Genomic DNA, 14,535 nt, shown 5'->3' with positions numbered 1-14,535 from the left:
TATTAACAAGTGACTTGCCTCTATCCTTACCTCTGTTTTGACTCTCCGGAGAGCCCACACAGAATGCAAACTTTGAACAGTGTCATAGGTCATTATAATGGAGGGGTCAGTGTTGAGAAAAACAATTTTCATTGAATGATCTACAACATATTGCACTCTTGATGAACCAAAAAGACCTTAAAGATAAAATAGAAACAACCAATGAACTTCACAAGACACTTCTTTGTGAAGAGACTTCATGCAATTCCTAAAGAGAAACCAAGCCAATTAAGACAGAAAATCCATGAATATATTACATAATTACCCTGAATTTTTAATAAATTACTTTGGGCATCAACTTCCTCAAAATACATTAAAGATAAGAGTGTTACCAGTATCAATGCCACATACATGCAATCCAATGATGAAGATTTGTGCTGACTCACCACTAATTCAGCCACAGGAAGGTCTGTGACTACCCGACAGCTAACTGACTTGTAAATTGCAATCAACTATTCTGCCAAGTTTCAGTTCTTTACTTCAGTTCTTCTGTATGAAGTCTGTCCTCTATAATAACTATTCTAACAGAGCCGAACAGTACACTACTATTTACTGAGTGCATATGCAAAACAAGGTTTTCCCTAGGGAGTTTAGCTTTTACTTCTACAGTACCCCAAATTGATTTCTACAACCTTCTTTGCCTGCTTCCTAAATGTTTCCCTCTCAGTTAAAATATTGTTTAAATTTTAAATAATTATTTTATAAAAATAAGAGGCATTTTATAAAGAAATGAATAAAATCACTTATAATTTCAACATCTCAGAATATCTACTATTAACATATTAGGGAGTATTCCTCCTAGTGTTTTTCCCTATATACGTTATATATAACAACTTTTTATGCTTTTACAAAATTAGAATCATACTGTACTCAGTTTTATATTCTATTTAACATTATGAGTAAGCAATTCCTGAAATCATTAAATATTATTCAAAACTATGATCAATAATGGCTTCACACCATTCAGTCACAGGCTCTAACATATTTACTTAGGCTGTCTGTAATTGTTACCAATATAGTACAGAATTACCAACACACTTCTGTAAAAAAAACAGAATAAATAGCTTAGGCTTTGTGGACCCATGCTGATTGCTGCATAATGTTTTCTTCTACAACCCTTTAAAAATATAAAAACCATGGGGCGCCTGGGTGGCTTAGTCAGTTAAGCGTCCGACTTTCACTTAGGTCGTGATCTCACGGTTCGTGGGTTCGAGCCCCACGTCGGGCTCTGTGCTGACTGCCAGCTCAGAGCCTGGAGCCTGTTTCAGAGTCTGTGACTCCCTCTCTCTCTGACCCTCCCCTGCTCACGCTGTCTCTCTCTCTCTCTCCTAGAAATAAATAAAACATTAAAAAAATAAAAATTAAAAAAAAAAATAAAAACCATGCTTGGCTCATAAGTCTTACAGGAACAAGCTACTGGCTGGATTTAGCCCATGCACTCTAGTTTGCCAACCCCTGACACAAAAGATTAAAACTTCAATAAAATTTCATATTGTGGGCCTGGGATCAAGTCCCAGATTGGTCAAAAAATATAAACATTTTTGGGTGTGTGGGTGGCTCAGTTGGTTAAGCATCCAACTTCAACTCAGGTCATGATCTAAGGGCTCATGAGTTTGAGCCCTGTGTCAGGCTCTGTGCTGAGAGCTCAGAGCCTGGAGCCTACTATGAATTCTGTGGCTTCCCCTCTCTCTGCTCCTACCCTGCTTGTGCGCTGTCTCTCTTTCTCTCAAAAATAAATAAAAAATGTTTTAAAAAAAGTTTTTAGGGTGCCTAGGTGGCTCAGTTGGTTAAGCGTCCGACTTCGGCTCAGGTCATGATCTTGCAGTTTGTGAGTTCGGGCCCTACGTTGGGCTCAAAGCCTGGAGCCTGCTGCAGATTCTGCATCTCCCCCTCTCTGCCTCTCCCGTGCTCATGCTCTGTCTCTCTCTCTCAATAATAAATAAACATTTTTAAAAATTTTAATAAAAATTTAAATAAAGTTTTTAATATATATATGATTTTTCAGTTTTCAAGTCCTCATTATTTATAATCACCTATCACATTTGGCCACATTTAAATTTTTAAAATAAGCATTTAGAAATACCTGTTAGAAGTATTAAAATTTCTGCATTTCAGCCAATTATTTCATTATGCACAGAGAAAATGAATCATTAAATTTATACAGTACAGGCATAAGAACCTACAATTTTTTCTTCAACAACAATTTAAATTTATCAAAGTATTATTTATTTACTTATTAATTACTGAGGAACAGAGTCCAGAGCCATCTACAGATAAGTTAGCAAGTACTGTTAAAACATTGAATACCATGGTATTCAAGAAATCTTGCTTTAATATAAATCTCACCATAAAGATGTTTAAACTATTTCTATAAAACAAGCCCAATTTTCATAAAGCTCCTTCAATTTCCTCCCATCCCCCAAACGCAAAAAAAAACCAAAAAAAAAAAACAGCTTATGTGAAAGAATTTATAAAAATATACTTACTTCCAGATTTACAAACAAGTGGGGTTATTTCATCTAACGGATGCAGCATGCTGAACATAGTGGGTAAAGGTTCTCTAGTAATAAACAAATAATAAATCAATCACCAACACAAAATGATTCCATTTGTATGCAAACTTGACACTTTGCTTGCAAAGAAAAAGCCTTCTCCAGATTACACAAGCAACTAGAAACCTGTCACCTCAAAAACGCAATCCTCAGGGGTACCTGGGTGGCTCAGTCAGTTAAGTGTCTGACTTCAGCTCAGGTCATGACCTCACGGTTCATGAGTTCAAGCCCCGCATCAGGCTCTGTGCTGACAGCTCAGGGCTTGGAGCCTGCTTTGGATTCTGTGTCTACCGCTCTCTGTCCCTCCCCTGTTCACACTCTGTCTCTCTCTCTCCAAAATAAACAAACATTAAATTATTTTTTTTTTAAATGCAACCCTCTTAACTTTTTACATACTAATTTTCACAGTATCTTCTATTTCCTTCCTAGAAATCTCTCCTCTTAGGGGCGCCTGGGTGGCTCAGTCGGTTAAGTGTCCAACTTCAGCTCAGGTCATGATCTCATAGTTTGTGGGTTCGAGCCCTGTATTAGGCTCTGTGCTGAACGTTTGCTCACAGCCTGGAGCTGCTTCGAATTCTGTGTCTCCTCCTCTCTCTGCCCCTCCTCCCATCACACTCTTACTCTGTCTCTCAAAAATAAATAAATGTAAAAAAAAAAAACTCCTCTTATACATGGTAATTCTATGCATGCATGCATACACACACACAGCCCAGGGAATATCTACCAACAGTAGTCATCACATTACAGAACAAACAGAGTAATGAATAAACACAAGGCAGCCTTTTTTTTTAACCTCTCTTAGTGGCAGTGTGTCTTTGACAGTTAAGAAAGATATTTAGTGTCCTATGTCCATTTACAAAGAAGTACACTGAAAAAAAAAGGGGAAGGAAAACTTCAAATGAATAAAAAGGCTGCACTGTTTTAAGGAGTGATTTTAAAAACAGGGGGGAAAAAGCCTTCTATCTAAACACAGCAAGATTAAAATCTTTAAGCAATTTTTTTAAAACTGTCAATAAACATTTAAAGAAGGGTGGGAGGGGGTGCCTGGGTGGCTCCATTGGGTAAGCGTCCAACTTCCACTCAGTTCATGATCTCACAGTTTGTGGGTTCAAGCTCCACATCAGGCTCTGCACTATAAGGACTAAAGCTGATAGCACAGAGCCTGCTTCAGATCCAATGTCTGTCTCTCTCTCAAAAATAAACATTTACAAATACATACATACATACACAGTGTCTATTACTTGCACCAGGCTATGACACGCACTGTATGCTCCTGCCCTTCAGGAAGCTCACAATTTATTAGGGAGACAAGATAAAGATGCTACTAATAAGCACTTACCATTTACTGTGCACCTAATACGTACTAAGTCCTACTTCAAAGATTACAAACATTAGCTTGTTCAATCTTCGCATAAATCCTAAGAGTAAATGATCGTACTTCTGTAACAGGTAAGGAAACTAAAGCTAAGAAAGCTCTAACGACTTGCCCAAAGTAACACAAAGAAAAAGTGACAATGCTAAGAACTGAGTCTTTTTATCCATAGTGTGTGGTTGTTTAATTTTAGTATGGGGTAAGGTGGGTGGGAGGAAGCCGAAGATAATTCAGTGCCACGTCAAAAGTAGAGCTCATGGAAATTATCATCATCCCAAACTTTTAGGTGAAAAATTTTACCTCAAAACATCAAAAAAGCCCAAATATTAATATACTGAACTGAGTAAAGTGAATACCTGGGTGGACCTGGAGGTACCTCATGTGTAGAACTGCTTCGTTCAAACAACAATCCATATTTGGTGGGCCAAACATTTGCAACCTATGAGGTAAAAGTATAGGAAAAAACAAAAGTAAAAGAAACTACTCTCTAGAATATGTGCTTAGGAAACCACAGAACATTAGAGTTTCTCCCAATTTAATAGAAGCTTTACCAAAAACGTGATCATTAACTATATATTTTTTAAGTCCAAGACAAAATCAAATCTAAGAAAAAGCTCAATCAGAAATTCCTGTCACTGGCTAATCCTAGTACCAAAATGACAACATGATAAAATTTTAACAATAGCACTAGGTATGATAAAGATGATGAGAAACAGGAAAAAGACTACTATTGCTCATGTGCTTTAATATTCCAAAATGATTTCTTTTTAAAATTTAAACTGAAAAAGAAATCACTCAGGAAAAAAAAACCTGTAATTCAATTTACTTCATTAAAGAATTTATTTTTTATGTAAAGGATGGAAAAATGGGAACAATTACAGCTGTTAAAATTTGGTTACTTTACATGAATAATAATAATATTCTTGATTACTACAGGATGTAAGAATGGTAATACTTCTACAACCAATTAATTCAAGAATATTCTCCAAGAAAATACAAAAACAGTGAAACACTCAATTTACCTGAAAAGGTAAAGAAGCTATGTAATCCTTTCCTTCTACGCTATGCATGTTAATACATGAGCTTTGCAATATACATATGCATTTTTCTACTTCATCACTACCTGAAAAGAAAGGGTACAACAAAATTTATTCATTTAATAAAAAAATCCCAATAATCAGAAATTGTAATTCCCAACAGCACAAATTCTTTAATGTACTATATAAAAATGCTTAGGCTAAACCATTATTATTAATGACTACATACTTTGAACAACAACAAAACAAGCAGATAAACATTTAAAGATTAAATAAAATTTCAAAAAGAAACTTACTGTAGGCCTTCTCAGATTTATCCTGTGATATAATGAAGTCACACCATAATGCCTAGAACCAAAACAAAATGCTTACCTGAGAAAACTGTATCTAAATGATAACCTATTCACTAATGTCATCTGACTAACAGCAATGACACCTACATCATATCTGTCCCTCCTCATCAGCTCAATATATACACCATGGAACAAAAAAGAAGATAAAATTAGACTAATCAATGATAGATATTATAAGGAAAGATAAACTATGTTTGCAAATAAGCTTTAGGAAAAGAGAAGGGAAGACAAAAACTTACTAGATAGAAGCCCTGCAGCAGAAGTCAATGCAAATAATGGCTCACCCTGTATTACAGGTATACTACATTAGTACAGCTTACTATACAAAACTAAAGGGTTGTCAAGGGTTGACAAGCTATTTTATAATCTCCAGACTTACATAATGATCTCATCATTCTTAGACTGTCCTAGACTCACTTCAGAAAAAATCTTTAGAGGCGCCTGGGTGGCTCAGTTGGCTAAGTGTCCGACTTCAGCTCAGGTCATGATCTCATGGTTCATGGGTTCAAGCCCAGTGTTGGGCTCTGTGCTGACAGCTCAGAGCCTGAAGCCTACTTCAGATTCTGTGTCTCCCTCTCTCTCTGCCTCTCCCCGCTCTCACTCTGTCTCTCTCTCAAAAATAAATAATAAATATTAAAAAAGAATTTTTTTAAAGAAAAAAATCTTTAGAAAAATTAATATTTTCCTTAAAGGCCCTGCTTATAAAATACAAACTATGAAAAGCCATTAGACTTCAACTGGCATGCTTAACAATCACTTACTGAAATTATTTAATGTTTTTATAATTGTAGCAAGATCTACGTTAACATACAATTTACCACTTTAACAACTTTAAGTGTACAAATTCAGTGGCATTAAACACATTCATAATGTCATACAACCTTATCACTATCCATTTCTGGAACTTTTTCATCATCCTAATCAGAAACTGCACCTATTCAATACTGACTCCCCAGTTCTCCCTCCTCCCTGCCCATGGTAACCTTTATACTACTTTCTGTGTCTGAATTTGCCTATTCTAAGTACCTCATGAAACTGGAATCACACAGGATTTGTCCTTTTGTGTCTGCTCTACTCTACTTTCAATGTTTTTGAGGTTCAGCCATGTTGCAGTATCCGAATTTCCTATATTTTTAAGGATGAATAACAATCCCCTATATGTATATACCACACATTGCTTCTCCATTCATCTATTTTTGGAAACCTGGACTGGTTCTACCTTCTGGCTACTGTGAAGAGCACTGCTATGAATACTGGTATGCAAGTATCAGTCTGAGTCTCTGCTTTCAATTTTTTTTAATAAATTTATTTATTTTGAGAGAGAGAGAAACCTAAGCAGGGTCTGCACTGTCAGCACAGACTCCAACACAGGGCTTGAACCCACAAACCATGAGATGACCTGAGCCGAAATCAAGAGTCAGACACTTAAAAAACTGAGCTACCCAGGCGCCCCTCCTTGCTTTCAATTCTTTTGGATATATACCTACAAGTGGAATTCCTAGATCATATGGTAATCCTATATTTACCTTTTTGAGGAACCACCAAACTGTTTTCCACAGTGGCTACTTTCCATTCCCACCAGCAATGCACAGCATTCCAATTTCTCAACATCTTCACCAACACTTGTTATTTTTGTTTTTGTTAATAATCATCATCCTAGTAGGTGTGAAGTGGTATCTCACTGTGGTTTTGATTTGCATTTGCCTGATAACTAACAATGTTGAGCATCCTTTCATGTGCTTATTGGCCATTTGTAGATCTTTAGGGAAATGCCTAATAAGTCCTTTGCCCATGTTTTAACTGGACTGCTTGCTCTGCTGTTGTTGAGTTATAGGGGTTTTTAACGGCATTTTAGCAAATAAAAGTTCAGAGAAAAACAGGCACCGGAGCTGCACTCCAATCTGAAATGTCCAAAGTCTGCACTGCACCTCAGTCTCAACTTCCTTTTATGAAACCCCACCCTCCCAGGCTCTAAAACTTCCTTCTCCTTCACCCCCAATATCTAAGAAGTCACTCGTCCCTTCTCTATTTCCATCAGCCTTCTCTCTCCCCTCCGTCCTTGTCTTCAATGTGCCGATCTCTTTCACCTGAACCACCACCAAACAGTATCCCTGACAAAAGCCTCTCCAGTCAGTCCTCTATGCTCCCACCAAACTAATAATTTCTCAAAATACAAAACTGATCATGTACTTTCCATTTTCAAAGTAAGGAGTAAGCTGTCTTCTGCACACAGTTTAAAGTACAAATTCCTTGGTTCACATACAAGTGTAAGCTCAGATCTATCCAATACCTGCTAGCATCTACCCACAGCCATACACTGCATACAGCCATTCTGAACCTAGACAAAGTCATGTTTTTCCATCTCTCTCTTTACACCAAACATCTGTCTCATCTAAATCTAAGTTATTAAGTTTGCCATATCTGTTTATATACATACATTTGTGGTCACATGGGGTTGAGGGGGCACTATTTGAATTATACATATGATACTTTACCCCTAAACACTTCATTATACACTTCCTATAAATAAAGATGTTTTCCTATATAACCACAGAACCATTATCCTGCCTAAGAAAAAAAATGATTTTTGAACCTCACTTAATAACCATTCCATTTGCAACATTTTCAGATTCTCCCCAAACTTTTTTTTTTAGCTGATTTTATAGAACCAGGATTCAAAGATCATTGAACAAGTTTCAAAAAATACTGCATTTGTCCCTTTAGTCTCTTTTTAATCTAGAGCAGTTTCTACCTTCTTTTCTTCCTGACTTTCTGAAGGCTTTCAGACTGTTCCCCCAATTGTTTTCTCATGGTGTTTTTTCTTTAAACTTTTTATTATGAGAAATTTCAAACATGTATCAAGTAAAAAGAATAACACAATGAAGTCCAATCAGCCAGCTTCAATAATTATCAATCTTTGGCCATTCTGGTTTCATCTACATCTCCAACCCACTTCTCATCTCATGTTAGTTTAAAAATTGATCCTCTAGTCCCCATATTTCCTATAATTGAAAGTTAGGTCTAGATATTCAAGTTAAGTATTTCTGGGAAGAAAAGATAGTAGGTGACATCACCATATCTTGTGCTGTTATAGATGGAGATGTGTATCACTCCTTTGTCCCACTATTAACGATGACAAACTCAATCATTTGGTTCAGGTGGAGAACAACAGATACCTCCAAAGTAGAGATACGTTGTTTCTTCACATTATAAGTAATCCAGAGGGTGACACTTTGGTGCCATGGTCATATCCCTTTACCCAAAAATCTTAGCATCCATTTACAATCTTTGTCTGAATCGGCTATTACCTTGGACATTAAAAAATGATGATTTTTCTAATTCTATCATCCCCTTTTTATTTATCCAGTGGCATTCTACAAATATGGGTTTTCCTTCTTTAACTGGAGATAAATTGCATGTCTTCCAAAAAGCCAGGGCAAATGTTTAATTCTTTCTTTTTCGTTATCAATTTGAGAACAGAATTAGTTTTAATAGCCAACTACAATGATAGCAAACTAGGGGATTTCCTTTCCCTTACTCTTTTAGTATTACTATGAGCCCAATCTATTTTATTCCATATTCTGCAGTCAATTATAGTCATATGTTAAATGTTAAATACTTTTGTACCCTGAATTCTTATAAATTTTTACTTAACAATAAATCAAATTATTCAAGGACAATGTTTAAAGAGTATCATTAAACTGACCAAAGATAGTATAAAAAAGGTGATGAGAAAGAAAATAAATGAAATTTTTATTTTTCTATTATCTTCACTACATGTTAAAATATACATCCAGCTGCTAGGATTGTTATGCTATGTTTTTATCATTTCTGTTAAATTTTAAGACAAAAGTTTGTTGCTGTTGTTATTTAAGTGTTAAATAATCAACAAATGCTAAAACTCACCTGTTGAACAGGACTGTCAACTGTAAACGCTTTATAAACAGCCAATGCCTGGCTTTTACTTCCTTTGCTCCAAATCACCATATTTCCAGCCACATAGAGTTCCTCATCATAATCCACTTCTTCTCCAATTTCGCTGACACCTTTCCTTAACTGCCAGCTTTCCTTAAAAATTAACACATGTACGACAGGTTAAAGCACTCTCTTTCTCAATTGTATGGGACAAACTTATTAAATCAAACAGTCATCCAAACAGAAGTCTCCTACTGTCTCTCTGCCTGTGGAGTAAGACACAATCCAAACCCAACTCTTAGAAGGTTTGATGCCATCAATTAATGTTTTATTTATTCCTGAGAGAGAGAGAGAGAGAGAGAGAACGTGAGCAGGGGAGGGTCAGAGAGAGAGGAAGACACAGAATCCAAAACAGGCTCCAGGCTCTGAGATGGCTGTTAGCACAGAGCCCAATGTGGGGCTCAAACCCACGAACCGAGAGATCATGACCTGAGCCAAAGTTGGATGCTTAATCGACTGAGCCACCCAGGCGCCCCTATCTTACAGAATACTGTGAACAAGAATTTACTCAAAAATTCTATTAACTGCCTTATACTACTATATCATCCTGCCAAAAATACAAACAAAAATTATACCTTATCTATAGACCTAAAAATGAAACCAACATACTTGGGACACTAAAAAGGTATTACATTAAGCATATGCAGGGGTTATGGAAGGGAGCAGTGAAGTACACATGGGAATTACTGGTGGAATTTATGCACAATGCACATTTCCCAGTTTCACAACTAGATATACATACACCTTCCTCCTCTTGTCCATCAAAATGAATGGGAGCAAGAAAGATTTGGATTTCTAACTACATAAGCCTCCTCTCCCTGAGATTTTGTATCCCAAAGGGATAAGAAAATGGAATAAGGTAGGAAAGACTGATTTTCTGACACACACTTGCATCTCATTCCCCTATTTAAGAATTACTACTCTAACTACTTGTATGGCATTTGTTTCCTCTAGAAATGTTTAGGTCTTGGGCGCCTGGTGGCTCAGTCAGTTGAGCTTCCAACTCTGGATTTCACCTCAGGTTGTGATCCCAGGGTCACGGGATCTAGCCCTGTGTCAGGCTCCACACTGAACATGGAGCCTGCTTAAGATTCTCTCCCTCTCTTGGGGCGCCTGGGTGGCTCAGTCGGTTAAGCGTCCAACTTCAGCTCAGGTCATGATCCCATGGTTCATGGGTTCCAGCCCCGCGTCGGGCTCTGTGCTGACAGCCAGCTCACATCAGGAGGCTGTTTCAGATTCTGTATCTCCCTCTCTCTCTGACCCTCCCCTGTTCATGCTCTCTCTCTCTCTCAGAAATAAATTTTAATAAAGTAAAATAAAATAAAAAAGATTCTCTCCCTCTCTCCCTCTGCCTCTCTCCCCAACTCAAGCTCTCTCTCTCTCTAAAATGATATTTAAAAAAAAAAAAAAAAAAAAAGATGGGTGCCTGGGTAGCTCAGTTGGTTAAGCATCTAACTTCGGCTCAGGTCATGATCTCGCGGTTTGTGAGTTCAAGCCCCGCGTTGGGCTCTGTGCTGACAGCTCAGAGTCTGGAACTTCTTTCAGATTTTGTGTCTCCCCTTCTCTCTGACCCCCACCCCATGCTCATGCTCTGTACTCTCAGTCTCTCAATAATAAATAAGATTGTCAAAAAAAAAAAAAGAAAAAGANAGGCAGTGACCATTTCTAACTCTACCAGCTACTCATCAAATAACATGAAATCTGATCTCCACATACTAACTAAAGAGAAAAGAGGTTCAAAATAGACCATAATCAGACCTGGTGGCTCATCGGTTAAGCATCCGACTGTTGATTTCAGCTCAGGTCATGATCTCATGGTTTGTGAGTTTGAGCCCCTTATCAGGCATCAGGCTCCGCAAAGCACAAGATTTCCACTTGGGATTCTCTCTCTCTCTCTCTCCTCTGCCCCTCCCCTTCTCGGAGGCACACTCTCCCGAAATAAATAAATAAATGTTATAAAAAATAAAAATAGGGGCGCCTGGGTGGCTTAGTCGGTTAAGCGTCCGACTTTCGCTTAGGTCATGATCTCCCGGTTGTGGGTTCGAGCCCCGCGTCGGGCTCTGTGCTGACTGCCAGCTCAGAGCCTGGAGCCTCTTTCGGTCTGTGACTCCCTCTCTCTCTGACCCTCCCCTGCTCACGCTGTCTCTCTCTCTCCTAGAAATAAATAAAACATAAAAAAAAAAAAATTTTTTTTAAAATAAAAATAAAATAGACCATAACCATACTACTGAATTTGACTCTCATTATGAAATCATGAGTTATACACATCTAAATAAACAGCTATGACACCATAGTACAATAATGACATTACTCTAGCCTCAACTGTAATTACCAAATCAGAATCTCTACCCTACAAGTATCATCATACTCATTCCTCAGTTGCTTCTGAGTAACCTTAAGTTATAAGTACAACACATCATTCTATGTTTCAAAAATATAATGGGAAACTTAATGGAACCTTTTGTTTCTCGTGGATTGTAACCTCCTGAAGGGATCCCACCAAGCCAGCAGCACCATCAGAAGACCATAACTCAGAAGCTGGCTGCAGCTGGCGAAGCTGAAGGTTCAGAGCATTAGGGTGGTGTTTGCAGTGGTCTCGACCAAAAGGAACAAATTCCTGCAAATCCCCGGCTGCAATCATTGTTGCCCTTTCTTCATAGAAGTTCGACATGGGTTCCAAATATCAACATTATTTCTGCATGAATTCAAACACATTCTGGTCAGCTTCTAGAGTCAAAACCATAATAGAAAGATCATAAAAGTAAACAGAAGAGTCATTAGTCCTTAGATGAGTGTCAAATAATCCTATCATATCATAGACGTATGTACAAGCAATCATAGTATCAAAGGTCATTCCAGACTCCACAAAAGGCACACCTAAAGGATCACTGGCATATTGGAAGGAAACAAACAAAAAAACATGTTACTTCTAACTCATCAGAAGTTGAACTACAACTTTTAGTAAACCAGTCCGCAAAAGACCTAATAAACTATCAAATCAAATGTGATCAGCAGTTTTGACATGCAAATTCACTTAAACATGTAACTACAACCAATTCCAATTTTTGGTCAAACCAGAACCAAGGCATGAATGAATAACCCTGGCTGTGGAACAGTCATGCATGTAGCAAATTTAAGAGTGCTGGCTTTCAATTAACACAATCTATGATAGTACAGTTCGTTACTACAAAGATATAGATGAGCTGTAACCAAAAAAACACTCCCTTACCTCCAAAACACTGCTACATACAGTAATTGACAATAAAATTTTGATACTCTATAAGGTGGCATATCAGATGGATGCCAGTTCTGTCTCTGAGACAACACCTATATTAGAAATGGGTTTTGTGGCATCACATTTAAACTGCAATCCTCGAACACAGAAATCAAAACAAACGTGATGCCAGCACTATAGGTAACTTTTAGCATCTGAAAAGCACTCATGATTAAGAGTGTAATTAAATTTGACACAGATTTCTCATCTGAGGTTTTTCTGGCATCACTAGTTTTCTTTGCTGCACTATCTCAAAGCCTCTGTAGTTCCTATGCAGCAGAGGCAAAGCTAGTTTGCTCTGAATCAACATTATTCCTGAGATAACTGTATGTCACAATCATGGCACTTTATTTCCTCCTGCTAAAATTCAGAATTGAGAACACTTGAACTTGGGACATAACTAATAGTGTGCCTGAAAAAACTTACAAGAAAACAACAAAACTCAGCTGGTCTTCCTATTTCCTAGTCAACAGGATAGTCAGCATTAAACTTGTGACTTTGTCCAGCTTCAGTGGTGCAATTTCAGAACGTTATTCTATTAAATCTTCAAGAAAATTACATCATTACAGAATTACTTTAACAGTACAATATCTTTTTGTACAATTAAAACAACATATTTAATACTCTTATAGTACCCCAGGTTCTTATGCGTTTACTCATTAGGGCAACAAGAAAGCTACAAATAAAAGTGCTATGTTACATTAATAAGCTATAAATCAAGATGTCAGCATTGTTTACTAGGAACAAAAACTACTCTGCCAAAGGGAACCACAAAACTGCCTTAAGGGGAGACCCAAATGCACAGGAAAGGCATCTTGCGTAGAGTCTCCGCAAAGGCACAGCTTCCTCGGCCCTCCTTAGGGTTAGGTGAAACCAACAAGCTAAGCCCCTGGACCTCAGAAAATCCTGTCCGAGAAGCAAGGAGCCGTACAGAAGCTGAGGCCCACATGGGACACCGCGTCCAGCTCAGGAAGGAAGTCAGCGAGGAGTGGAGCGGGGAGGTGCACCCCGGAAAGCCCAGCCCTCAGGCCGAGGACCGCTAGGCGCAAACGCGCGCTTAGGGCCTGCCCCTGGGCTCCCAGCCCTCAGGTCACCGGACGCAAGTCAACCTCGGGGCGGGTGCGAGGATCATACGACATGCGGTGATTCACCGGACGCTGCGGGCCCGAGCCCGCACCTGTGTAACTCGGGACGCGTCAGGCGCGGTGAGCCCCGGCTGCTCCCCGGAGGCGCGGGGGCCGAGGGGGCCCGAGGGCAGCGGTGGGCTCGGTCACGGTGACTCCTCGGCCGCTGCAACTTCTCATTCCCTCTCCCTCCCCTATTCCGGAGGAAGAATGGGCAGCAGCTTCGGACGCGACTACGAATGACAAGCAGGCGTGCAGGGAAGCCACTCAGGCGAGATGTTCAAACGGACGCTTCCATCTTTGCTTTCCCGTCCTGCCTCGCGCGGGGGCGGGGCGGGGCGTCGCGGGAGGCGCGCGGCGGTACTTTGGTCCTAGCGCCGGCGCGGTTGCCAAAAGAGAAAGATTTGCGGGGTTTTTCAACCTCCTTCAGCGAGCGCGGCGATGCTGTACAAATCCCGAATTCCTCAGCTGGAACCTGTGCCTTAATGGGGCCCTCCTGGCGTCCACATCTTCTCCAGGTCATGTCATTACAAGCTTGAACTGCTCTAAACTCTGAATTAGGAGATATTCTGGCTAGTTTCACTCCAATCTCCAGACCCCCAAATGGGAGGTTTTGTATTTCAGGCTTGGGGCAGAAAGGAACATGCTGATTTTCTCTCTTTGCCAGTGCACTTTAACTTTTTGGGGTCTGGACTCTTTGAAAAGTTGATGAAAGTTACGGAGGCCCGGACAAAAGCAGCGTGCAATTTTTTAGATTCTTAGACCAAGGTTAAGAACTCCAGTTTTATACCTCCCTCTCTGTGGATTTA

At 39.0% G+C, this 14,535-nt stretch overlaps 1 protein-coding gene across 1 annotated transcript in view; it reads right to left on the bottom strand.

Moving 5' to 3' along the window:
- The window catches only part of ANAPC1 (anaphase promoting complex subunit 1), a 98,418-nt gene extending 84,395 nt beyond the window's left edge, over window positions 1–14,023 (bottom strand). The window contains exons 1-8 of the mRNA XM_077773458.1: window positions 13,780–14,023; window positions 11,787–12,023; window positions 9,260–9,421; window positions 5,297–5,348; window positions 4,986–5,086; window positions 4,320–4,402; window positions 2,526–2,599; window positions 31–176 (exon numbers count right to left, since the gene is read on the bottom strand). Of these exons, the coding sequence (XP_077629584.1) occupies window positions 31–176; window positions 2,526–2,599; window positions 4,320–4,402; window positions 4,986–5,086; window positions 5,297–5,348; window positions 9,260–9,421; window positions 11,787–11,999 (831 nt within the window). The 5' untranslated portion in view covers window positions 12,000–12,023; window positions 13,780–14,023. The remainder of the gene's footprint in view (window positions 1–30; window positions 177–2,525; window positions 2,600–4,319; window positions 4,403–4,985; window positions 5,087–5,296; window positions 5,349–9,259; window positions 9,422–11,786; window positions 12,024–13,779) is intronic.
- Between the last annotated feature and the right edge of the window lie 512 nt (window positions 14,024–14,535).

This window comes from Crocuta crocuta, unplaced genomic scaffold (assembly GCF_008692635.1).
Source record: "Crocuta crocuta isolate KB4526 unplaced genomic scaffold, BGI_CrCroc_1.0 scaffold67, whole genome shotgun sequence".
NCBI lineage: Eukaryota > Metazoa > Chordata > Mammalia > Carnivora > Hyaenidae > Crocuta > Crocuta crocuta.
The sequence above is the reverse complement of the archived record's forward strand: the minus strand, read 5'-3'. Positions and strand labels throughout refer to the sequence as shown.